The 26,439-nt window shown below is 36.0% G+C and overlaps 1 protein-coding gene across 2 annotated transcripts in view; it reads left to right on the top strand.

The window, feature by feature from the left end:
* TMEM117 (transmembrane protein 117) overlaps positions 1-26,439 on the top strand; it is a 425,103-nt gene that overhangs the window by 328,800 nt on the left and 69,864 nt on the right. For both annotated transcript variants that reach the window (XM_046685850.1, XM_046685860.1), the window contains one exon: positions 23,570-23,729. In XM_046685850.1, the coding sequence (XP_046541806.1) occupies positions 23,570-23,729 (160 nt within the window). The remainder of the gene's footprint in view (positions 1-23,569; positions 23,730-26,439) is intronic.

Raw genomic sequence — 26,439 nt, 5'->3', positions numbered from 1 at the left:
TCCTATGTTGTAGGCACTTTGTATATTTACTTAGTGAGTGACTTTGTGGAGGGCGTGGGTATTATCTCTGTCTCACAGATGAAGACACTCGGGCTCAAAAAGGGTAAATAACTTACTTGTTATCGCATAATTAGTAAATAGCAGAGTTGAGATTCAAATATAGGTCTGCCTAACTCAAAAACATTCTATGATATTGGGTCCAAAATATCAAGCTGTAATGTGGAAAGTGCAAAAAATCTGAATTTGTTGGTCTTTATGACTCCCAAATTCTGGATTTGGGACGTAATAAATAGAAAGCCTTTTGATATCATTGAGGATTTGGCCTGTCTTGGTACTGTCTTTACTTAAAGGTTTATATTTTAAAACCTTGATGCTGCAGATGGTTCTGAGTAGTATTGCTATGGGAGAAGTCATATTAAAAAAATAACGCTTAAGGAAGCAGTCTAGTTTAATAATAGGAACATAGATGGAAAGCGCTGTGGTATTCAATAAATCCTGCCATTGATATTATGACATTTAACTGGTAAACAGAACCACTGTAATTTTCCCAGTTGAGTGGTAAATTAAGAAGTGGGAGTCTTTGAAAAACCTTCACGTGTGCCAGCAATTTGAATGGAGTTTTGAACAAAGTTAGAGTGAAACTCAATTAAAAGCAAGCTAGGAAGCCCCTCTGAGTGAAGTTCTGGAGAAGCTTTTTCTTTACTTGCGCCCTGTAAAATTCATCTTATGGTAGGGGCTGGCCCCGTGGCCGAGTGGTTAAGTTCGCGCGCTCCACTGTAGGCGGCCCAGTGTTTCGTTGGTTCGAATCCTGGGCGCGGACATGGCACTGCTCATCAGACCACGCTGAGGCAGCATCCCACATGCCACAACTAGAAAGACCCACAACGAAGAATATACAACTATGTACCGGGGCGCTTTGGGGAGAAAAAGGAAAAAATTAAAAAAATCTTTAAAAAAAAAAAATAAAAAAATAAAAAAAAAATTCATCTTATGGTAATTCTCTATTGATTTGGGTATGAATTACAAGATAATGACCTTTGTTCCAAGTTGGAAAATTACCTTGTTTAGTGAATGGAATGTAAACAGCCAATGTTTTTGCTATTAAAAGAAAATCCATGGGGGCTTTATGTAAAAGGAAAACCTATAAGTATTAATATAGGTGTGAGCCAAGTTCTCCAGAGCTTTTGCTGAATATTTTTATGCGGAAGATAAGCAGTGTCTTAAAAATAAGGAGGAAAAAGTGTTACACAGATTATATTCAACATTCTAAAACTTAAATAGTACCACAAATTTTTTAGTTTATACACACACATACATTGTGCAATGTGCATGTATGTATGTGTATTCCAGTTTCTAGAAATTTGCATTGATAATGTGTATATATTCGTACACACATTATTTGTTTGTTTGTTTCCAGAAGCTATCATATAGAGAGAAAAAGGAAACTTGCTTTTCCTTCAGCAGGAAGTAGAAACCTGAAGCAGGAAGTTATAACATGACCAAGGATCCTTTGTTTAGTCAGTGTAAAACCAGGAAAACAGAGAAGTCTGTTCATTCCTGTTGCTTCCACAAATGCACGTGTTTGAGGGACATGAAGAGATCTCGTGTCTGAGGTACAGAAGTAAACATTAGATATGGATACCTTGATACTAAGCCTCCAGAGTAAAAGTTTCACATAGTTAGTGCTCCATATTGTATAATTTTATAGCACTTAAATTAATATGATATGCCACTATTGGCATGAGATTCATTTTTAATATTACTATTTTACTAAGTGAAGCAGTCGCCTTTAAGAATGGAAGCTAGGTAAGAAAAAGTCTGTTGACCACAATTTGTGTTAATCCCTGCCATATATATATATGTATGTATGTATGTATTTTTCTTTTTGAGGAAGATTAGCCCTGAGCTAACATCTGCTGCCAATCCTCCTCTTTTTGCTAAGGAAAACTGGCCCTGAGCTAACATCCATGCCCATCTTCCTCTACTTTATATGTGGGACACCTACCACAGCATGGCTGCCAAGCAGTGCCATGTCCGCACCTGGGATCCGAACCGGCGAACCCTGGGCCGCCGAAGCGGAACGTGTGAACTTAACCGCTGTATTACCAGGCTGGCGCCACCTGCCATATATTTTATTGCATAATTCTTTATTGAAATTATGTTTTTATAAGCCTTTTGCTATGTCGCAGAGAGGTAGTGACATTTATAACTTGACAGTTAAATTTAATTTAAATAAGCTGGTGTTTGAAATAGATAACACTTTCATTTGGGGAAGTTAATGACATGGTAAAATAAATTCAGAGTTGCTTTTACCTATAACATAAAGTTATTTTAGAAATGCAATGTTTCTCTGTATGTTTGTTTAATCTGATTCCTTATGCTGTTTAGAAAAACAGGAAATCAGTTCTGCATTTATTATTTTAACCATTTCTTGCATATGGCACTTTTAAAGCAAGATGATATCATCTAGACAAGAAGGCTGTCCCTGGAGATAATTAGCCATTTGATTGACCTGCCAGCAACGATGCTATACCTTCTTTGCAATTATTTGTCGTTATGCCTTTCATAAAGAAAAACGATGGAAAAACACATTACATGAAAAGGATAAATAGAAAATGCACATATTCCCTCACCTGCTAAAACAAAATACAGTAATCAAGCCAAATTCTTTTAGTTCATAATTTATTTCAGTAAAGGTGCATTTATATCCTGGAGGATCACATTAACATTTTCAAAGTAATAGAATTGTTTAATGCTTTACAACAATTCAACTCAACAATTAGAATCCCTGTTTGAAGCTCTGGAAGGTTACTTACTCAATTTCATGGCTTTCTAAAGAATTTAAGGAATTCTCAGTATACCTACAAACAGGCCAGCATTACTGTGTGCAATATAAGAGATTCAGTTTAATATAGTAAAGCTATCAGTTCAACAGGTGATTAGGAGATAACCTATTATTTTCTGAATAGTTTGTTTTTCATCTATTTATTTGTTCATCTCTGTTGTCTACCTAAGAGATCTCCCACTAGCTGGAAATTCAGAATCCACTGTCAGTGTGCCCTTTCATCTCCTCGGTTTTAGAACTGTTAATCAAGCTCCACCCTATGGCATTTGTTTTTCTCACCAAGCACAAATGTCAACGTGTGCTGTTACTTTCAGAACAACTCATCAGCAGGGCTAGCCCCCTCCGTATCTGGTATCTTAACTCTGTGGCTCTCAGGACACTGGGGACAGTGTTTCTGAGAGGAGAGGATGTTGGGGGTGGGGGGTGGAGTAGGGAAGGCTACTCAGAGATCTGTCAGACGAGAATGACGTTGATGGGGACAGGTAAGGGAAGGCATAAGGAGAGCAGAGTTGTCCCACTTAATTGCTGCTGGAGAAGTGAACGACAGCATGGGCAACCTTTGTTATTTAGATAGTGTGTGTGTGTGTGTGTGTGTGTGTGTCAGAAGGACCAAACCACTCAAAGAACCACAGAAATCTGACAAAAAAGATGCTTTTCTAGACACCATAAAACAAACAAAAAGGGAAAAAATACAGAGATGGAGTTTGACTGTATAAAAATGATATTGAATTTTACCAGATATATGGATGTTCACTAAAAGAATCCAAAATAAATAATAATAATAACTAGCATATACTAAAGCTAGTCACATTTTTATGCATTCTATACCCAGGGGTCCTATCACCATTTGTTGGAAAGACTATTCTTTCCCCATTGAATGGTCTTGGCACCCTTGTCAGAATTTGGTTATAGATATTTGGTTGATTTCTGAACTCTCAATTTTATTCCATTGTCTATATGTCTCTCCTTATACCAAGGGTCCCTTGCAATTCCATATAATTTTTAGGATGAGTTTGTCAATTCTTCCAACAAAGCTGCTGGGGCTTTGATAGGGATTGCATTGAATGTATATATCGGTTTGAGGAGTATTTCCATCTTGACATTATTAAGTCTTTCAATCCATCAAGATGGAATGTCTTTCTGTTTATTTAGGTCTTTTTACATTTCTTCCAACAATGTTTTGTAGTTTTCAGGGTAAAAGTATTACACTTGTTAAGTTTGTTACTAAATACTTTATTCTCTTTTGATGCTGTAATAAATTAAATTTTTCTTTTTCATATTGTTCATTGCTAGTGTATAGAAATACAATTGATTTTTTAATATTGATCTTGTATCCTGCAACCGTGCTGAACTCCGTTGCTTCTTATAAATGTGTGTCTGCATATGTGTGTATGTATGTGTCTGTATTCCTTAGAATTTTCTATATACAAGGTCATATCTTCTGTTATTAGACAGAGTTTTACTTTTTCCTTTCTAATTTGGATTCTTTTTGTTTATTTTTCCTGCCTAATTGCCTGATTAGAACCTTTAGTACAGTGTTGAATAGAAGTTGTGACTGGACATCCTTGTCTTTTTTCTGATCTTAGGAGGAAAGTTTTCAGCTTTCACCATTAAGTTGATGTTTGTAGGTTCTTCATAGATGGCCTTTATCAGGTTGAGGAAGTTTCCTTCCACTCCTGATTGTCGAGTGCTTTTATCATGAAAGAGTTTGGCATTGGTTTTGCCAAATGATTTTTCTCTGTCTATTGAGATGATTGTGTGATTTTTTTTTTTTTGGTCCATTTTTCTGTTAACGTGGTGCATCAAATTGAGTAATTTTCACATGTTAAACCAATTTTGCATTCTTGCGATAAATTCCAGTTGATCATTGTGTATGATCCTCTTTTATCTGTTGCTGGATTCTGGTTGCTAGTATTTTGTTGAGGATGTTTGCATCTATAATCATAAGAATTACTGTTCTGTAATTTTCTTTTCTTGTGATATCTTTGTCTGTTTCTGGTATCAGGGTTAGCTGGCCTCAGAATGAGTTGGGAAGTATTCCCTTGTCTTCTATTTTTGGAGTAGAGTGTGAAGGATTGATATTAATTCTTCTTTAAATATTGAGTGGAATTTACTAGTGAAGTCATCTGGACCTGGCTTTCTTTGCAGAGAGTTTTAAAATTACTGAATCCATCTCTTTACAGGTCGTATGTCTATTTAGATTTTCTATGTACTCTTGTTTTAGTTTCAGTAGTTTATGTCTTTCTAGGAAAATGTCCACTTCATCTAGGTTATCTGATTTGTAGCCATACAGTTGTTTATAGCATTTCCTTATAATCTTTTTTATGTCTGCAAGGTCAATAGTGATATCTCCTCTTTCATTAATAATTTTAGTAATTTGAATATCCTTTTATTCTTGGTCAATCTAGCTAAACATTTGTCAATTTTGTTGATCCTTTCAAAGAACCAATTTTTAGTTTGGTTGATTCTCTCTATTGTTTTTCTATTCTCTGTTCATTTATTTCTGCACTGATCTTTATTATTTCTGTTGAGCAAATGGCATCTGTTGCTTATCATCAGGAACAGAAGTCTGAACACTTCTGTCCACTGCTTCTTGGTATCAGAGTCGCCAGGGAAAATACAATGCGGTCAAGCACTGGATGGAACAATGCTTTACTCACACAGAGAGGAGACAGAGCAGCTTCAGTACTGGGCACTGGTCTCCTATTCATTTCTCTATTGCCCGTGGGTTCCTCCCGGCGGCTGATGCAGGACAGCTGGCCTACGTGCACAACCTCTTGTGCCCAAGAATGAAGGACTCTGTCCCCTACTGCACAGAGGACAGATATAGTAGTGGGTTTGGCCAGGTGCCATATGATGCACATACATAAGCAGAACAAAGAAGTACACATTGTGTCTGAAACAGGGAAAGATATTCCCATAGAGGGTGATAAGTCCAGTTCGGGCTGTGAAAACTCTTTCTCTTGGTAAGGAAGTGTTCCAGGCCAAGGCCCTTTCTTATGCAGCCATTTGGGAGTCTGTGGGGGTCAAAAGACTGCATGCACATGACTGCCTTTCCCGACAGTTTCCTTCATTCTCTACTTTGGTTCTAGCCTCCTTTTCTTTTTCTAATTTCTTAAGATGTAAGGTTAAATTATTTATTTGAGATCTTTCTTCTTTCTTTTCTATAGGCATTTGCAGCTCTAACTTTTCCTCTAAACACTTAGTGTATCCTATAAATTTTGGTTTGTTGTGTTTTTGTTTCTGTCATTTAAAAATATTTTCTAGGGGATGGCCCTGTGGCCTGGTGGTTAAGTTCAGCATGCTCCACTTCAGCAGCCCGGGTTCAGTTCCGAGGCACAGACCTTCACCACTCATCGGTGGCCATGCTGTGATGGCAACCCGCATACAAAATAGAGGAAGATTGGCACAGATGTTAGTTCAGGGCAAATCTTCCTTGAGCAAAAAGAGGAAGATTGGCAATGGATGTTAGCTCCAAGTAAAACTTCCTCAGCAAAAGAAAAACCCTGAAACTAATTTCCCTTGCAATCTGTTCTTTGATCTGTTGCCTATATAGGAGTGTGTTTAATTTCCACATGTTTGTGATTTTTCCAAATTTCGTTTGGGTATTGATGTCTAATATAATTTGATTGTGGTCAGAGATCGGGCTTTGTATTATTTTAACCCTTTTAAATTTACTGAGGTTTGTTTTATGGCCCAACATATGGTCTAGCCTTCAGAGTGTTTCCCGTGCACTTCAAAATAATGCATATTCTGCTTTGGTTAGGTAGAATACGCCTAACAAAAAAGTGGAATGTCTGTCAGGTCCAGTTAGTTTATAGTATTATTCAAGTCTCCTGTTTCCTTACTAATATTCAGTGTAGTTGTTCAATCCATTATTGAAAGCGAAGAATTGAGATTCCAACTATTGCTGTTGAATTATCTACTTCTTTTATTTCTGCCAGTTTTGTTTGTTGTATTTGGGAGCTCTGTTGTTAGCTCCATATGTCTTTATAATTGTTATATCTTCGTGATGGATTGACCATTTTACCATTATACAATCTACTTCTTTACCTCTAGGAACAATTTTTGTCTTAAAATCTATTTTATCTGCTACTGTGTAGCCACTCCAGCTCTCTTCTGGTTTCAGTTTGTATGATGCATCTCTTTCCATTTTTTTGCTTTCAAACTATTTATGTCCTGGAATCTACTAAATTCAAAATATTTATGTCTTATTTTTTCTTTAGACACTATACTTTAAAAAAATCCATTATGTCAACCTTGCCTTTTGATTTGAGTGTTTCATCTATTTATCTTTATTGCAATCAGAGGTGTGGTAGGATTTATGTCTGCCATTTTGCTAATTGTTTTCAATATATCTTATCCCTTTTGTATACCTATAATATTCCATACTCTCTTTTCTAGTGTTAAATACATATTTTCTAGAGTCGCATTTAAAGTCCCTTGTTATTTCTTTTACTATGTATTTTTAGAGTTATTTTAATAGTGATTTTCCTCACAGTTACAATTAACGTCTTAAAACAATTTAGTTTGACTAATACCAACTTAATTGTTTTTCATGGAGCAAAAGTTTTTAATTCTAATGAAATGCAACTTATCAATTCTTTCTTTTGTAGCTTGTGCCTTTGGTGTTGTATCTAAAACCTCATTGCCAACATAAGGTCACTTAGATTTTCTCCTGTATTGTCTTCTAAAAGTTTTATAGTTTTGTGTTTTACACTTAGATCTATGGTCCACTTTAAATTAATTTTTGTGAATGGTATAAGGCCATTGTCTAGATATATTTTTTTTGTATAGTAATGTCCATTTGTTCCAACACCATTTTGAAAAGACTCTTTCTCCATTGGATTGACTTTGCTCTTTTGTCAAAGATCAATTGTCCATATTTGTTTGAGTCTGTTTCTGGGCTCTATATTCCATCCATTAATCTATCTATTCTTTCACCAAAACCACATTATCTTGATTACTATAAGTTTATAGGAAAATTTGAATTCAGGTAGTATAGTTATTTCACTTTATTTTTCTTCTTCAATATCTTGTTGGCTATTCTGGATCTTTTGCCTTTCCATATTAACTTTAGAATCAGTTTGTTGATATCCACAAAATAACTTGCTGGATTTTGATTAAAACTGCGTTGAATCTATAGATCAATTTGGAGGAAACTGACAACAATATTGAGTCTTCCTGTCCAAAAACGTGGAATACCTTTCCATTTATTTAGATCTTCTTTGATTTATTTCATCAGAGTTTTATCGTTTCCCTCATATAGATCTTGTGCATATTGCATACCCATTGATAGATTTATACCTACGTGGGAGTGTTTACTTTTTACTCACTTCTATTATCAATTAGAATGTTCTAGGTGTTATATCACCAAGAAAGACTATGTAGATATTTTATCATGTTAAATATATCTGTCCATTTGGTATTTACTAAGAGTTTATCAGAGGAAGATGTTAAATTGCATAAAATGTTTTTATGGTATTCATGAAGAGATTCTTTTTCCTTTGACTTGTTCATCAATTGGGTTTCAAGAAAAAAATCCTACTTGATCAAGGTGTCTTTTTATTTTTCAGAGGAGAAATGAAGACCCATTTTTTCTTAATTGTGAGAAATATCATATATATGAAAGAGTGATATATATGTATTGTATATATACATATATTGTATATATACACATATGTACATATACATGTATTGTTTATATACATATATATATACTATATATATACTGTTTAAATAATGTCTATCGTGTACCTAGTAGTCCAGTGAAGAAATAGACAAATAGAGGGACCCCAAAAACTCATAGATCACTATTTTTCCTCCCTTAAGATAGATAGCCAGAATTTGTACTTTGTAATAATCATTTATTTGGTTTTCTTTATAGTTTTACCAACTATACGCACATCCCTAAATAATATATTATGGGTTACTCATTTTTTAATTTTATGTAAATATACATATTCTTTTACATCTTGCTTTTTTCATTCAACATTGTGAGGTGTGTGAGGTTCATCTGTGTTGGTGTTCCTGTGGATGATTCATTTTCATCTCTATAAATATTTCTTTGAATTAATACAAGAAAATTTATATATCCATTGTATTAATGTTGTTTCTACCTTCTTTTATTATTTTAATCAGTAATGCTAGAAATATTCGAGTGTGCATGTGCAAGAATTTCTCCAGAGCATATACTCAGAAATGGCTTGTAGCGTATATGGACCTCCAATTTTGTTAAATAATACTAAACAGTTTTTCAAAGTGATTGTAGCAATTTGAACACCCACCATTCGGTTTATGCTACTCCGTATATTCATCAACACTTGATATTGTCAGACCTTTACATTTTTGTCAAACTAATAGGTATGTGGAGGTATTTCTTTGTGGTTTAAATTTTAATTTCCTTGAACTTCAATGAGTATGAGCACTATTTCATGTTAATATTAGCCCATAGTTTTCATTCTTCTTTTTTTTCTACTATCTTTATCAGACTTATTAAATGAATTGGGAAATTTTCTCCTATGTTAAATAATAATGTCAATTTTATGGAGGACTGATATCTAACACAAGGTGTCTCATCTCTATTTATGACATTTAAAGTAGGATGGCTTTTGGGTCTGTTATGTGGTATTTTTATTACCCTATAAGTAATACATGCACATGATAAAAACAAAAACAAAAACTCAAATAGCACCAAAGACGTAAAATGACAAGCAAACCACCACCATCCCTAGTCCCACTCCCCAGAGTGCCACTCAAAACCCTTCCTGTATTTTTTTCTTCTGTTTTTTTTAGAATTTTAGAATAATTGACGCATATTTCTCTCTACCTCTCCCTTCATCACCCTCCAAACTTCTATCAGCCATATTATTTTTACACTGTTGAGGTTGATTACACTTTCTATCATTGGAACTGTAATTGCCTTCCATGTTTTGTCTATTGATTCAGTTCAACATTTGTAAACCCATTAGTGCTTTTTAAATTAAATGTTATAACTTTAAATTTAATTCTCTGGAGAATCAAATAATATGACTGGCCATGCAATTAAGGTGATGACTTTAAATCTGTTCAAGTGGAAAACCATATAACCAGCACCAAGGTCACATAGATTCTCTGATTTCACGCTCAGTCAGTTGTCCAAAATCAGGAATAGTAATAAATACTATTAAATAGTAATAAGTAGAGAATAGAGAGAGGTCTACTAACCTTATTTCCTCTGCACTTCCCTTCCTGCTTTCATGCATGCCATTGCCTTGCTTTGAGCCTCTGTGGCATGTCACTGGAATGAAGACCTTTCTGCTGAGCCTTTGTGCCTAAGCTCCGGCTTCCTTCACTCTGTGTCACCGATGTCCAAATGTAGTATCTTCTTCTGGAAATTCATCAAAATCTTGATTTCGTTCATGTCCTCGTTGCTATTATGGATTTATTTCCCTTTATATATCTTCTTTAAAACATCACCAGGATTTGGGATGGTTAACAAAAGTCCTATCTATCATCTTAAAATAAAAGATTTTTATCCTTAAATGTCCAGGAAACTGTCTAAAAACTACATGGCTTCTTAATTTTCAGCTAATTCAGGTCTCACATTTTCTAAGAGTCCATTACTGCATGCCTACGAACAAGACTATCTGTAAAAAAAAAAAAAAAAAAAAGGTAAAAATTATATACTTCCCTAACAAATAAAAATATTTAAGAACTTGAGATTTGGTGCAAGCATGGATAGCTGTCTAGTCATGGCTTATTTGGAGAAACAAAGCATGGATTAAGACCCTTGGAAAAGATAGATATAGAAACTTCTCTCAGGATCAAGAGTCATGCATCTAACCACTAGAAAGAAAGGATAAAAAAATAATTTTCTTTGTTTTCCTTCTTGCATTATTGTTTTTCTCTCCTCATGTCCCACTGTTCTGCAGTGAAGCTTCAACTCTATGGCAGCACTCCCCATTTCTCCCTCCTACACATACCTCACTTCTTAGTAGTGGCCCTTCTGGGGTCTGGAAGGGGAATAATATAGGAGGACAGAGTCCCACCCAGCAGTACCAACATTGTAGCCTCCCATATCCCATAAAGAACACTTTGAACTGTTATCATAGCATAAGAAGCAGGGTGGTTTTGCCATTTCTTTTGGGGTTCCCATCCAGTGTGCCATGATAGTGCTTATTGGACACCTGCAGTCCCAACATCTTATTACCAAACATGCATTTAATGTCGTGTGGCAATGTCAGAGGATCCATGCACCAGAAAAGGGTATAAAAATCTTAAAAGTGAGTATGAGGAAAAATGGGATGATCCAGTCTTTGACCTTCTCAAATCCCTAAACTGGAAAAGAAGGCACTAGAGGCCGATTTTCTTAGAAAGGGAAATGGAGGGTGTTAGAGAGCTACATCTCTAAACTGTAGGCCTAAGAAATGAGGCCAGCGGACTAAGTGAAATTTACAACTTTGAACGTGGTAGGTTTAATTCATCCAAATTTTATATTTAAAAGAAAACTCTCCCTTTGAAAATGACCTAACAGTGACTGGCATTGCCCCAAATCCTTTAAATGTTCTCAAAATGAACCATAATATGATGATAATTTTGAAAGTCATGTTATTTCATCAAGTTATGGGCAGTACTCACCCAGTCCCCATTGGGCCAAATCAGATATTTCTGTGCCTGCACCAGGAGATAGGCAGCTCCAGAATGGGTGGCCCTTTTATCACTTAATACAACCAAACAAAGCAGAGAAAATTATTACCAATGAGCAATGTGGTTTTGTGTATTAAACACATAATCTCTAATGAAAAAAAAATAGTCTTAAAATTTGAAAGAAAATTTCCCCAACTTCTCATGGCTGCAATAATTTGTAGTAGCTTTATCTTTGAATACCTGTTGAATAATTTGGAGAAAGAAGACCAAACAATGATTGGATTATTGTCTTTTAAATGAAATAACATTTAAAATGTTCAATGTTATCTCACATATATTATTTTATTCACTCCTCACAACATCATAAATAGGTAAGTCAGAATAGCATAGTAGCTAAGAGCTTGATGTTGGAGTCAGACAGATTTGGGTTTAAATCTGAGGTCCGTATTTCATTGCTCTGGGGTCATGGACAGGTTCCTTAACCTCTCAAGGTCTAGTATTCCTTGTGCAAAATGAAGTGATTAATAGTATTTGCTTCAAAGGATTGGTTTGAGAATTAAGTGAGTATATGGATGTAATAATCAAACTGCAACTACTTAATACATCTTAACTGTCATCATCATCACCTACTTCTTCTTCACCATCATCATAATCATTATCATCATTTCAAAGATGAAGAAATTAAGCCTGTGAGGGTAACTGATTTTTCCAAGTACACATAAATAATTAGTATGAGCCATGAGTAGAAGCCATTTCCTCCCTTTCCTTTGACAAGATTTTCTGTTTAAATATAGGACGAGTTTTTCTCATGGAATAGATCCTGTCTAATAATCTTCTAGCGCTATGGTAGTTAAATTTAATTCAGAGAAATTGCATTTAGATATTAGGTAGCATTTTAATGTGCTTGGATGCACTTTGAAAGCATCATTCTTTCTTGTTAAATTTTAAGAGAAGACGTAGATACAGCCTTTCCTGTACAATTATATATGCACTTCAAGACCAGTAGCTGGGCCAAATTTTCTTTTAAGGCTAATTTAGGTTTTCTAATTCAATGAGCATTTTCTCGTGAATAGATGTTCCGCAGAAGCCTAGGTTTATTGCTCAGTTTGGATAGGTAATGATTTTAGTTGATCTTAATTATCTTAGATATCAAGAGCTAAGCATTTCTTTTCTATATCCAGCTTGGAAATATTTCCAATAAGCAATCATTTTAGGATCCCAAGAATCCTAAATTTCTACACTTGTATTAGTTTTCTATTGCTGCACAATTTACCACAAACTTAGTGTCTTTAAAAAACACCAATTTATTATCTCACAGTTCTGTGGGTCAGATGTCTGGCGAGATGTGGCTGGATTTTCTGCTCAGGCTTAAGTCAAGCTGTCAGCTGGCTGCATTCTCATCTGGAGGACGGGTCCTTTTCCAAGCTCATTTTTGTTATTGGCAGAATTTAGTTCCTTGCAGCTATAGGACTGAAGTCCCTATTTTCTTGCTGTCTGCCTGCCAGGGCTGCTTTCAGCTCCTAGAGCTTCTCTCATATTCTTGCCCCATGACCCGCTCCATCTCAGTCACAGAGAACCTCCCTCTCATGCTTCAGATCTCTCCAACTGCCTCTACTGCTACCAACCAGAGAAAACGCTCTGTTTTTGAAGGGCTCGTGTGATTAACTTAGGCCACCCAGATAATCTCCCTTAAAATTAACCCAGGGTCACCTGATTAATAATCTTAACTGAATCTGCAAAAATTCCTTTTGGCGTATAAGGTAACACAACTACAGGAGTGGTATCTGATCATATTCATAGGCTTTTCCCAGACTTGAGCAGAAGAGATTGCACAAGGGTGAGGATTTTTCAGTGGAGGTCATCTTAGGATTTTGCCTACTACAAGGGTCTGGGGGATCTGGGACAAGCACATGCATGTCTCTGAAACTATCTGAATAACTGTCTCATCAACTTCTGTTCTCAAACCAGCTTTCTTCCCAACTTCCCTCTTTCCATAACTGTTATCCAAGTTTAGCGTAAGTTCCGTTGACTTCACTTTCAAATATATTTTGTATTTGCCCTCTGTATCATTACAATTTAGTTACAACTGGCTCAGTCATGCATTACTTTCAATATTACTACCAATATATTACTTTCATTATAATTACAATAGTCTACTTTCTGCTCTTACTCAGTCTGAGCTCTCACTTCCCTACAGGACTGAATCCATCCTGCAAATCAATGATTTTGAAGGATATTATACTGCTTAAAAAACAATCAATAGGACCTTTTTCTATAGCATCAAATCAAACCTTCGTTGGAGACTGTTAAGGCCATGAGCAATATGGTCTCACCTATAAATATCCAATTGTATTTTGCTCCCTACCCAATCTGTACCCCTACCCTTTGCCATGGCTAGGCAGGTTTATCCACTGTCTCATAACACAATGTTATAACTCCTACCAATTTTATCACTCTATCAAAGATGATCCTTTGTCTTAATTTTTTTTCTCTTCCCTCAGGGCATCAAGTAATTCTAGTGCCTTCTTAAGACTTTCCTTTATTCCTGATTATAGTCTGATACATGAGTCTTCTCTTCCTAATTAGATTATAGCTCACTACCCTAATTATGTTATAATGTACTCAAAAGTTGATAGATTTGTCTTATAATTTTGTATGATATATAGTTATCCCTCAAAATCTAGAGGCTAACTACTTTCTCTTAATAAGGAAATCATCAAGTTCTGCTACTGAGAAATATATTTCTACAAAACAGAATGATATTCAGTCATTCTGAATGTCACTCTCCGTTCATAAAACATACCAGAAAATTGAATCATTAAATACCTTAGCCTGAGATATGTGGGTAAACTGTAACAAAACTGTTAATTACTTAGCTAATTACAGCCAAATGGTTTAAATTGAATTATCCAAATACTTCCCTCACTTTGCTCTTCCTCTTTACCTGTAGAGATCCTGGGTGTAGAACACAAATTAGGCCTATATCTGAGTTTATGGAGAAAATATTTGAAATGGTATTTGCATCCAGTTTTGCGATTTTCAAAGGAGTCTTGTGGTGAAGACACGTATCCTCAACAGTGGTCCATACTCAATCTTTAACCCATAAAACTTCTATATAGTATTTGGAGTTTGTGGCCACCAACTGATTCTAGAAATTATCTTTCTTTCTGGCTTCTATAATACTCTTTCTTTCTGGATCTCTTCATGTATCCTTTCATATATCTCTGGCCTTATCAGTCTCCATCCTTCTCTAGACATATCGCAAAGAGAGGTGATCTTCAAGATTCTGTCCTTGATTTTCCCTATTCTCTTTTTCATTTTATTTTTGTACCTGAAGAACTTTTTTCCTCTCCATGACTTTAACAATTACTTGTCTTTGAATGAATCAAAATTCAGGACTTGACCTTTTCTTGGCCCAGATTCCCATCTGCAGTTGACTCTTCTTCATTCCTGTAGAGATTTTTCTGGAGCCCCTTAAATCCAACGAATCCAAAACAGAATTCATAGTACATATTTCATTCCTGCTTTCTTTCATATTTCTTACTTCAGTTAAAGACTTCACAATCATTTTTAGTGACACAATCTAGAAACTTTGGAAACATCTGCCACTCTTCCCCCATACTTCACCACCCATATACTATCATTTCTGTATTTTCTGTTGAATTTGTCTTTTGCCTGCAATATCCTTTCCACTGTAGACATCTATTCATTGTTTAGGCCTAATTTCATTAGACCTAAGAGCTACCATTCATCCTTGAATAAAAATAAATCAGATATTCCTGGAAAGTTCCATGGCCTCATTGTTTTGTATATATTGGCATGCTTCAACTGGCGACAAGTTCCTTAAGGGCAGTGGTCATTCCTGTGCCCCTTCAATTTAGCTCTGTGCCTTTGACATGGTAGATGCCCAACAACTGTTTCTTGAATTCTCTGTGCCTTTGCATGAATTGCAATATGATTTTCTCATTCAAAAAGCAACACTATTTTCCAATCTCATACATTACCTGAAATAGCATTTTCTATCAAGGGGCTTTCTAAATTCTTGATGAAATCACACTTTTTACATAGCTTCAAAATTCTCCAATGGCTTGGCCAGATAAGCTTAATCATCTACCTTTAAAATGCCAAGAATCAGTTCTTAATTAAGTCAAACTTACGAGTGGGTCCTCTGATCGCTAGTGCTAGCATGCTCTTTGCCTATTTTTGAGTAAGGTAGTTTTTTGTGGGGTTTTTTTTTTTCAGTTTGTCCTGAATTATTCTAAAATAAATCAAAGATTCTTCACAGGTTCCCAAGAAACTAAATATATATCTGCAGTAGTAAGGCTTTAGATGCTTTTTAGAATCTTTTCCTTTAGAATTCAAGAATGAAGTGTGTCTCTCATGAATCTTAATACTAAGTTTTTGATCTTCCATTGTGATATGACATTACTTCCTTTAAATATTTTTGTACAACTTTAGGGAATTTTTCTGTTCCTGTTGTCTATTTGATGGTCATCTTTCATAAAAGAAAAGCTTTTTATGTTCATAGTATCTATTTTCCTAGCCCTTATATCATTTTCCCAAAGTCATTGAAAAGATTCTTTCAATGGAACTTGTGGAGTTTTGAAAGCAGGGGAACTTGTGGAGTTTTTGAAAGCATTCTGCCTGATGGACAGTCTTCTGATGATATATTCTTTTCAAGAGATGTTTAAGATGATACTCAAAATATATTCTTAGCCTTGGTTTTTATTTTGGAAGATTAGCCCTGAGTTAACTGCTGCCAATCCTCCTCTTTTTGCTGAGGAAGGCTGGCCCTAAGCTCACATCCGTGCCCATCTTCCTCTACTTTACATGTGGGACACCTACCACAGCATGGCTTGCCAAGCGGTGCCATGTCCGCACCTGGGATCAGAGCTGGCGAACCCCAGGCCACCGAAGCGGAATGTGCAAACCTAACCGCTGCGCCACAAGGCCGGCCCCCTTGCCTTGGTTTTGACTTATGTAAACATCTTGCCTTCAACAAAGTCACAAAATTTTACTCAAACCTTCATTTTTAACCCAGTATGCAAATTCCTCTGATTTTTAAAATCAAATAACGCATACTCATCCTGCTCAACCCTACTTGACAAGATGCTAGTTTTGCTTGTTTTTTAAAAGCAAACTTAACAGGAATAAGATGCAATTTGGTATGTGTAGCTTAACATTTCTACTTTGCATTTTTAAAAGTTAAAGGTATGTTTGGAGCACCATAGCTATCATTTTATTTTTATTAAACAGTAATGGATATAGTTCTTGATGGCATTATCTGTAGTTAATGGGCATTTATCTATAGCCTTATATTATTGCTGAATTTGTGGTAATATTTAATACCCAGGGTAACAATTAGTAGAGTATGTTTTGTATGTTTCCCTTGATTGAATTGGTGAATTATTCAGTATATACAAGGTAATTCACTGGGAAGAAAAATTGGGCTGGTGAGTTTGCTAAGAGACACATGGGATTAACATGCCCCTTAGGTCCATCCAACTTCATTTTGCACTGCAGAGGCCTCTCTTTGCTCTGTAAACACTGGAGGAAGTACCATCAATTACAGTAGCATCTCAGCTTGGTGAAGGGTAAAGAACAGGCATTATCTACACCAGGTTAAATAGATTTATTTATTCATTCAACTGTTTTTAAGGTACCAGTAATGTGCTGGTCACTGGAAATTAGTAATAAATGCCACAGTTCATATCTAAGGACTTTGCAGTCTGCTAGGTATTATTTTTCCTAAAACGTATGTTTTACTCCAAACCTAAAACTGTGAAACACAAAGAAACTAAAATGCCTCCTCCTGACTAAGATGAACTATACTCTATATCAATAAGCTACTTTTAAGTACTTCTGGGTAAACTAACATCACTCAAACATAGTCAGAGAAATTCAAGCCACTAAAAGAAATATGGTCATTTCATTTGCCACTTCTTATATTAAGATTACCAATGCCCAGGGTCCCACATAAGGTTGCAATGGTTGGATCCTGCAGAACTCCAAGGGGCATTGATTACATAGATGAGGATGTAGGGATACTCTTCACTTAATTACAACCTGTGTGGCCAGATGCCCCAACCCAGAGATGTCTTCTTCAGCCACCCCTTTCATGGCCTTTCAGGAATAAGAGTTACCAAGTTGTTTCTTCATTTCGGTTTGTTCAGTGCTTTTTGAGTTCCTGCTATGCTCAGGGCACTTCTCTTCATGGAGTAATAGAGAGATATAAAGATAAATAACACATAAATGGATGGTTTAATGGACAGAATTAGAGTCTGTTCATTTCCTTTACAGACTCCAGATCCCAGTGGAGCCACAAACAAGATGAGTTAATAACTGCATCTCCTTTCTAAGGGATCCTATCTTAATGAATGTGTTCAAGTTGGCCAAGAACTGGCAGTGGCATTTGCTTAATAAAAACCATATGGAGAATCTGTGCTCTTTCACTAGGTCACTTAGTGAACATTACCTTTGTGTTCTCTTTGTGCATCCTCATCTCAAGAGAGGGACACTAGAAGGACACTAAGCCATTTCCTTACCAACTTCCTAAGGTGCAGCGTTGACTCGGTCAGCTAACCTACAGTGCTGAGTAAACTCACACGTTTCAGGATGAACTGACTTGAGGCCCCAGGTGGTGATTGTTTTTGTCGCAGAGTTGCAATGGCAACATTGATCATTAAAACAAGAAAAATGAAAAGTATTGGCATTCTCCCATGGCCATCTGTGACTTCTGTGTGCTGGTACTTCGTGTTCAGAGGGGGACTGGATGTTTGAGCTGTCTCTTGGTTTTGCAATGAAAAGTGAAGGAAAGCATTCTTCTGCTTATGCCTGCTTATTGTATCTTTCCCTCTAAATAAAATGGCTAGAAATTATGATATTAAATCATTTAAAATTCCATTGCCATGTCACATTTCACTTCATGTATTTAGCACTTTGAAATATGAGACTATCTTATACTTAATTGTAAGGTTAAATTTGCTATCTTGATCCGTGCATTGTTTTATTGTAGTGGTAACTTTAAACCTTTAATTTTTAGTGGAGTCACAAATTTTTGTTTTGCTATGAGAAATTATGAAACATAATCTGAGATGTTTTGATTGAATTCCAACATTTTAACACAAGTATTATAGGAAGAAATAAAAGTGATTTTTGTTTCCTTTTAGATGTTACAATAATTTTGAAATGTGATCGGAAAGGAATATAATATTCATGACTGGAGTCAAAGATTATAAACATTTTAGAGCATGAATAATAACTAATATATTAAAACACATAAAAGCATATTTATTATGTTGAATCACAGGAAATTGCTATTTTTAGTAAGATAAAATGTGGCCAAATTTTGGCAGTTTTGCTTGGCTCAACTTATAGTATTCTATACATTCCTGCTACCTGGTTTAATCTAAAGGAAATTACGTCGTAGTTAACCCTCAGTGAGTTAGCCCGTAGAACCTAATGCCGATTCTTCTCTCTCTTGATTTAACCCCTGCTTTTAGGCTATTTGACGTGCAGTAAGTCTATATTAAAGTGGTTATGAATGGAAGAGAGAAAACAATATTAACTAATTTAGTTACTTAAAATGCAGGTTGAGTATTTTTTAAAAATCTAGAAGTTAGGATGAAGGAATAGTTAAGACTATGAAATGAACCATGTTTTAGGAATTATCTGGATTTGCTTACATGCCTTAATCTGTCTCTGACCACCATATATAATAAATATTTGAGGAGGCTATGGAATCAGTATGTTTCCAGATGAGATCAAGATGATATGAAATTTTTGAGTCTATCTGCAGATTTTTAGCTGAAGAGAGAAAGTGATTTACTACAGGGTGAGTCCTTGCTCAGAGTCAGTGGATCTAAATTCTCATGGTGGTTCTGTCACTGGCAGTCTGTGACACGAACAAGTCTAACACCCTGGAAGCATTTTATTTGTTCACTTCACCGACAACTCATAGGGCACATATAAATTCACACTTTCGTAGCAACAACTCTGTGGTTCCTAGGAGCCCACCCCAGAGGTTGGGGACCAAGGGATTAAAAAAGCTTTGTTAACCCTTCTTGGTCTTACGTTCCAGTTCCTATTAATCTAAGAGGAGCTAGCAAGAAGTGAGGAAAAGCAAACAAATTGTAAATTTCAAAGCATGAAAGTGAGTCTAACCACTCAAGCTGGTAATTATGTATGAGTTCTTTCCATTTGACTGGTGGCCAGAAACCAGAGACCATGGAATTGATGAGCCAGTATGTCCTGCTGGTTCTGGCTGCAGCCTGAAAGGAAATAATTTAGATAATTGTTTAATTGGATGCTACTTAAAAAGAGAAGCTGGAACTCCCCAAGAATCATGCTCCAGAGTAAACATCTTTTCAACCATGTTGGTTAAATAAAAACCCAAGGATACTGTATCGATAGCCAGCATCCACGAGGTTCCATTTTTCACTGCCATGAAAATATTCCTTTTAACTGTTTCCCGTCAGTCCTTGTCAGTCTCTGTCAGTTTTACTTTTCAATGCTAAATACTTATGGATGATAATTTTCCAATGTGATACTTACAATGAAAAAGGAAAATCAACATCCTAGCTACAAACATGGTAACAGGAAGGTAATATTCAAATGCTTCGTATTAGAGGCAATATGTATAATGGTTATGACACAGGTAGTCATGAGTCAACCTGGGTTTGAATCATCTTATATCACATGTATCTTATATTTTATATAACTTATAAAGTCTGTAACTCAGGTCAGGTTATTTGAACTTTCTGTGACTCAGTTTCTGCACTTGTAAATTGGTGATGATGATATTAGGGTTGTAGTAAAGACTATACGAGTCAATTTGTATAAAACGCTTGTACCAGTGCCTGGCACATAATAAGTAACATATAACTGTAATAGTAGTTTGCTATTATTACTGTTTTCTTCATAGCAGTTTCACATAAAAGTGACGTTTTGTATAACCTAATTGAGTCATCACTCTTTTAAACTGGTGTTTTGACTGAATTACCATAGCGTGGTAAAGTCTATCTAATTTTACAAGAAGTGGCTCAGAAAAACAAACCATATGCTATACATTTGCTTCTGCAGCTATATCTAGATAAGGCACTGAATATAAAAAAGGAGGTGAAATGACCAATTAATGTATTTTGATCCTTCTTTTCCTTTCCTTTTTTCCATTCTCTTGATACTATTTTTAGGGCTCACTCTCTCTGAGCTGTATACATTTATATTTAATGATTGCCATTTTTATTCTTTTTGTAGTATTAAATATTAAATATCAGTCAGAAGACCTCCTTTAATTTCCCTTTGGAGTGATGAAATATTACCAGTAACTTTTTCTTGAGATCTGTAGCAATATTCTGTCAAAACACAAGTACTTAATAAAGCCAGGAAACACCTATGAAATAATAATAAAATATGTCAAATAAAGCAAACATCCAAAAGGTGAATTGGGGCAGATTTGGTCTTAGGCAGCTCTCACACAACAGGTATTACGACAAATTCCAGTTACCAAAAAGTTTTAATGATTAATTTTAATGACGCTATTCGCAATGAGACTATTAGCATGAATAAGAATAACTCCTTTATAAATCTTGTAATAGATGAGGTTTCTGATTGCTCAGCAGACACTTATTTCGAACTCCCAGGTTTTGACACCTAAAATATGCCTCTGAGTATTTAATTTTATAGTATCAGTTTACATATTTAGACCAATGAAGTAACATTCAAGTATGAATTCCTAAGTTATCAACTGTCCTAACAAAAGGAAGTCCTAGGCATCTCTTAGGGAAAATACTGGAGTGTTATTAAAAACACTAACCTGTTAACCACAGGCTCTGACCAACAGAGTGCATGCTGGCCTTAGAGCTGGAGTGAGGTGCTGGAGTACCCTTGTTTCACCAGGCTTCACACTGTAGTGCTGGATAACAGGGCAGCTGGTGGCGGGGGGCGGGGGGGGGGGGGGGGGGGGGGGGGGGGGTGGGTGGGTGCTTTGTGAAGAAGGCTGGTGAAGCAAAGAATGGGGAGCTTGAGGGAACTGGGGCCCCAACTATTTACCAACCTCTTCAACCGTACTGAAGGAAGTGGATATATTCATAGCATCCTTGTGAGGCTCACATTTGAAAAGCCAAGAGTGATGAGGAAATGCCTTTATTACCAAAAGGAGCTTTGAAGAATAGTCAATATTTATCTGTCTTTCATGGAAGTTATTATATTCATTGCTGACAAAAGAAATTGTGGTAATTTCCTTCAAATTTGCTTAGAGTTTCTCAAACTCAAAAAGACAAAACCACAAATAAGTTGACTTAACCTGGAGAAAAATGTATTTTAAAATCCCATTATTCTTATGTTTGACTACATAGTATTTGCTATTTCTTTCTATTGAATTTTAATAATTATTTGGGATTTCTCCCATACTCATGTAATCCATTTGAATTTCTGGAAATCATCAAAGGTATTCTAAAAGGTAGCAGAAACAATCTGTAATATATATTTTGGAGATCATAAGTCAGATTCTTTTGAGAGTTTGCAATTTTAATAAAATAAATGAGTTTTATTAGAAATTTTTATTTTCAAAAATTGAAAAATAATTATTTACCTTTTCTACTCGGAGAAGGAAAAATCTGAGGAGGGGTTCATTATATTCAATATATCAAAGTATAACTTGTTCCAAATAAGAAGTTGTAAAAAGGAAACCCAAAATTTGGGTTTAGAAATTTGTACTTTGTTCAATTGAAAAGAGAATTCTAGAATGGTTCATATTATTCTTTTTTGACTATCAATTATAAGACAGTAGAGGGCAAAAACAGTTTGGTAATTGCCAAAATGGATGTGTGTTCTTCTAAGGTATTATTTCACCTCTATATTTTTTCTTCCATTTTTCTTTTCTTTTTTATTTCCTTTTTCTTTATTTCTTCCTTCAGATTAAAATTATTTTCAAAATAATTGTTCTTTTTTATTTTCCTTTTTACAATTCAAAATGATATCCAGATACCAATATCGCTCTGAAAGCAGAGGTTTAACTATATTATAAACAATTCTGCAGCAGAGTAAATTTTCACTGCTCACAATTTAAATTTACTGTGAATGTCGATACCATAGACTAATTTAAGTAATTATTTTATTTTTATAAAAACTTAAATGTAATTGTTAAAATTTCAACAAACATTCATTGAATTCCATCTGCATATAATTATGCAAGATTTTATGGGAGCTATAAAAATATATAAGAGAAGGGGCTGGCCCCGTGGCCGAGTGGTTAAGTTCGCGCACTCCACTGCAGGCGGCCCAGTATTTCGTTGGTTCGAATCCTGGGCGCGGACATGGCACTGCTCATCAAACCATGCTGAGGCAGCGTCCCACATGCCACAACTAGAAGGACCCACAACGAAGAATATACAACTATGTACCGGGGGGCTTTGGGGAGAAAAAAGAAAAGATAAAAAATCTAAAAAAAAAAATATATATATATATATATATATATATGTAGGAGAAAATCTCAGGCCCCTAGTATCTTATAACAAAGAATGAGTGATGAGGTATGGTATGATCTAGACAAGTCACTAGGCCACAAGTCATCTATGACATGAGTCTTATGAGCACTGTTGGCATGTAGAGATGGTTCCTCTGTGGAGCTCATCAGGCTGTGGGGACCAGTCTGACTATGCCTCTCTTTTGTAGGATGATAATGGAATCCAAGGACTTCCTCACCCATTCCCCACCTGCCTCTGCTCTTACATATGTATGAGCCCTACCCTCAGTAAAAGATGTCCATGTAATGAAAGCTACACACCAATGTTCTCTTTGGGATACATATTGCACTAACTAAGGTCATTTGTAATTTTTATTGTTAATTATTTGTTCTATAATTATTATCTTAATGTTCTTTAGGGAAAATCTTGGAAGAGATGCTATCATACCTTTATCTAATTACTTTTGAAAGAAAGCACTTAATTTACTTTTGTTTTCATCTTCCTTTTGGAGACTATGCCTTAGGGTAGGTACTGGGCAAGGAGTAGACTAATACAGCACAGATAACATGCATTCCCCATTGTCTATATTATTATATCTAATGCTCTTTAATGAATGTCTTGTTTGTTGCAGGACAGTTCTTTTTACTCTGACTTCTGTGGTTGTGCTTGTCATTACAACTGACTGGATCAGTTGGGACAAGCTGAATCGGGGATTTTTGCCCAGTGATGAAGTTTCCAGAGCATTCCTGGCTTCTTTCATCTTGGTCTTTGACCTCCTTATTGTAATGCAGGTAAGTGTCTTTGTGTCTCCCTCCTTCACTGAAGCAGCTCTATGCTTTGTTCTCAGTATAAGCAACACTATACAGTGAAAGGCTTCATAAAGCTAGAGCAGTGCATGGTTTACAGTTGCTATTAATGGGACCTTCTCTGGTCATATTTTCAGCAGTTTTACTGGAAGGATAAGCCAAGTGGGCTTTTATGAGAGGGGCACCAAAAATTCGTTATACGAACATTGCAAGGTGGGCCCCTAGAAACCATACACCGTGGTGAAGTTTTCTGCCAAGCCTTCAGGGAAAAAAACAAAACAACAAAAACCCTATCATTTAGTAAATGGAACGCTGTAGAGATGAGCAGGATATAAAGCCAGCAAAGCAAGGATAAGCAATTGCCAAAGCAACTCAGGGTTTTATAGCAGTTGAAATGGAATGATGTAAAAATGCCTTTTCTGGTTATGGAAATTATCACTTTCTTTCAGTATTCACCAGAGATCATTCCATTTTCATGTAAACAATATTTCTGCCCTGCTTAGCAACAGACTGTTTGTATAATAGCATTGCACTAACCAGAACTACTCATGTAATCTTCTGGCATCAATGCTTTGGGGTCTTAGGAGTCTTCCTTTGAATGGAACAGAAAGAGACATTAACTATTTCTTGGCACTTTATCTTGCTCATTAAATGTCCATCCATTTGCTAGACATTTTCTTCTTGCTTTCATAAGGTAATTTTGGATTTTCCCCTCCCGAGCCATTATAAGTCACCCGAACAAAGGCTACGTACGGTTGCTGAAGGGGAAGTCAACTCCATTGTGTTCTGAATTGATGTGAGATTTCACAGGATAGCAGATTGGTTTTCTCATTTCTAGAGGCAAAAGAGGCCTTTATAAGAGATTTTATAATGTCTTACAAGAGAATAACAGTCTGGTTTTTTTGGCATATATTATAGCTCAGGTTATTAGGTTCAAGATGGTTCCTAGAGTATATTACTATTTTAATGGATGAAGATTGACAATACATTATTGTTTTAAAAACTTACATAAAATTGAATTTTCTGTCTCACCTAAAGGTTGATGTATTTCTTTATATTACCTGTGTGATAGTTTAGCACAGTGGAGAAAGCCCTGGACTTTGAGTAAGAAAGCATTGGCGGGTTTCGTATCTGTCTGTTATTTGCTGTAAGACCTCATCTGGATATTTATAAAATTGAATTTATAGCACGTATCCAATAATGTATCTTGCACTACTTGTTTAAAGGCTATTTTTATCTTCTTTCATCTAATACTCCTAACTAATATACTTTCTTATGTAAAATGTCTGCTTTGGCCAACTGACCTACTGGTACCTCTTTGAACCCACCTTAGAGTCAAAGGTATTAACAGCCAAGTAGACCATTGTCTTTTGAATTTGTTTAAATTTGTATATGTGACAGCATAAATTTCCAGATTTCTTACTACCATATATCATCTTCTACCCCCTTTATGTAGTTTTAGTTATTCTTTCAATAAGTTTTCTAAAATCAGAGACTCGAAGTGGGAAAATGTAACATTACATTATAGATATTATGGACTCACCCAAAAAGTACTTAATAAAGAGAAGTGGAAGAAAGGAATGATAGTCAGGATTTATACAGGCGGAGTCAGCAGGATTGGGAAGGGAAAGACATTCTAGATGAAGGAAATGGCATGAGAATGTGGAGTCAGTAAAGTACTGAAGTGTTAAGAGTAGCCAGAGCACCAATTGACTGAAGGTGGAGAGTTCGTGCTGAGGAATATATCAGTTTGGACCATTTTGGGTCCAATGAAGGCTTGCTAAGTGAGCTTAATCCTTGCCAAGTGAGCTTAATCAAAGGGGGGATGTATTACTGCATTATAAAGATGTCCTACAGAATTAAAGAAGAGCGATGCAGTTGCACTTTAGGGACTCATGAAAGCAAAGACTAAAATGTGACAGGGAACCCTGACCCAGCTTTTATTCTCCATCTCTTATCTTCTTTTTTTTTTCCCCTCACTTCTGCTTTTGTTGTCTTTCTTACTGTAAAGCAGCTTTTTCAGCATCCCAGTTCACATGGAAGGAAATGACAATAGTTAACCCCTCAGAGGGAGACCACTCTCCAGCTGTCAGGCAGGCCTAATTCCAGATTCCTGGGGAGGGAACTGAAGGGACTGGATTGTCCTGTGCTTATTTGTGAACTGACAGGGTGAGGCAGTCCCAAAGAAAAGAGGGGAGAGGCTGGACCTCAAAAGCCAAATTAAGGGGTCAACCCGGTGGCCCAGTGGTTAAGTTTGGCATGTTCCACTTCAGCAGTTTGGGTTTGGTTTCCAGGTGTGGACCTACACCACTCATCAGCGGCCATGCTGTGGTGGTGACCCACGTACAAAATAGAGGAAGATTGGCACAGATGTTAGTTCAGGGTGAATCTTCCTCAGAAAAAAAAAAAACAAAAGCCAAATCATAATAGATGTGTAACACAAGGAGGAGTCAAAAATGAGCCCAGAAAGTGGATCTCCTAACTCCTTTTCTCTCTCCCCCAACACTGAGCCAGGCAGCCAGGCCTACTGATTTATCTTTTGTTCTGTCTCTTCTGGCCCAATCCTTCCTTCTGTTTCTCTGCCACCAATCTAGTCCTGACTCTCCTCTATACTGTTGTAAAATAATCTCCTATGGAGCCTTCTGCCTCCAGACGTCCCTTTGCCCCATACACCCTACGCAGCTCACCCTTGTAA

Source organism: Equus quagga, chromosome 1 (assembly GCF_021613505.1).
Source record: "Equus quagga isolate Etosha38 chromosome 1, UCLA_HA_Equagga_1.0, whole genome shotgun sequence".
In the NCBI taxonomy this organism is placed as follows: Eukaryota; Metazoa; Chordata; class Mammalia; order Perissodactyla; family Equidae; genus Equus; species Equus quagga.
The sequence above is the reverse complement of the archived record's forward strand: the minus strand, read 5'-3'. Positions and strand labels throughout refer to the sequence as shown.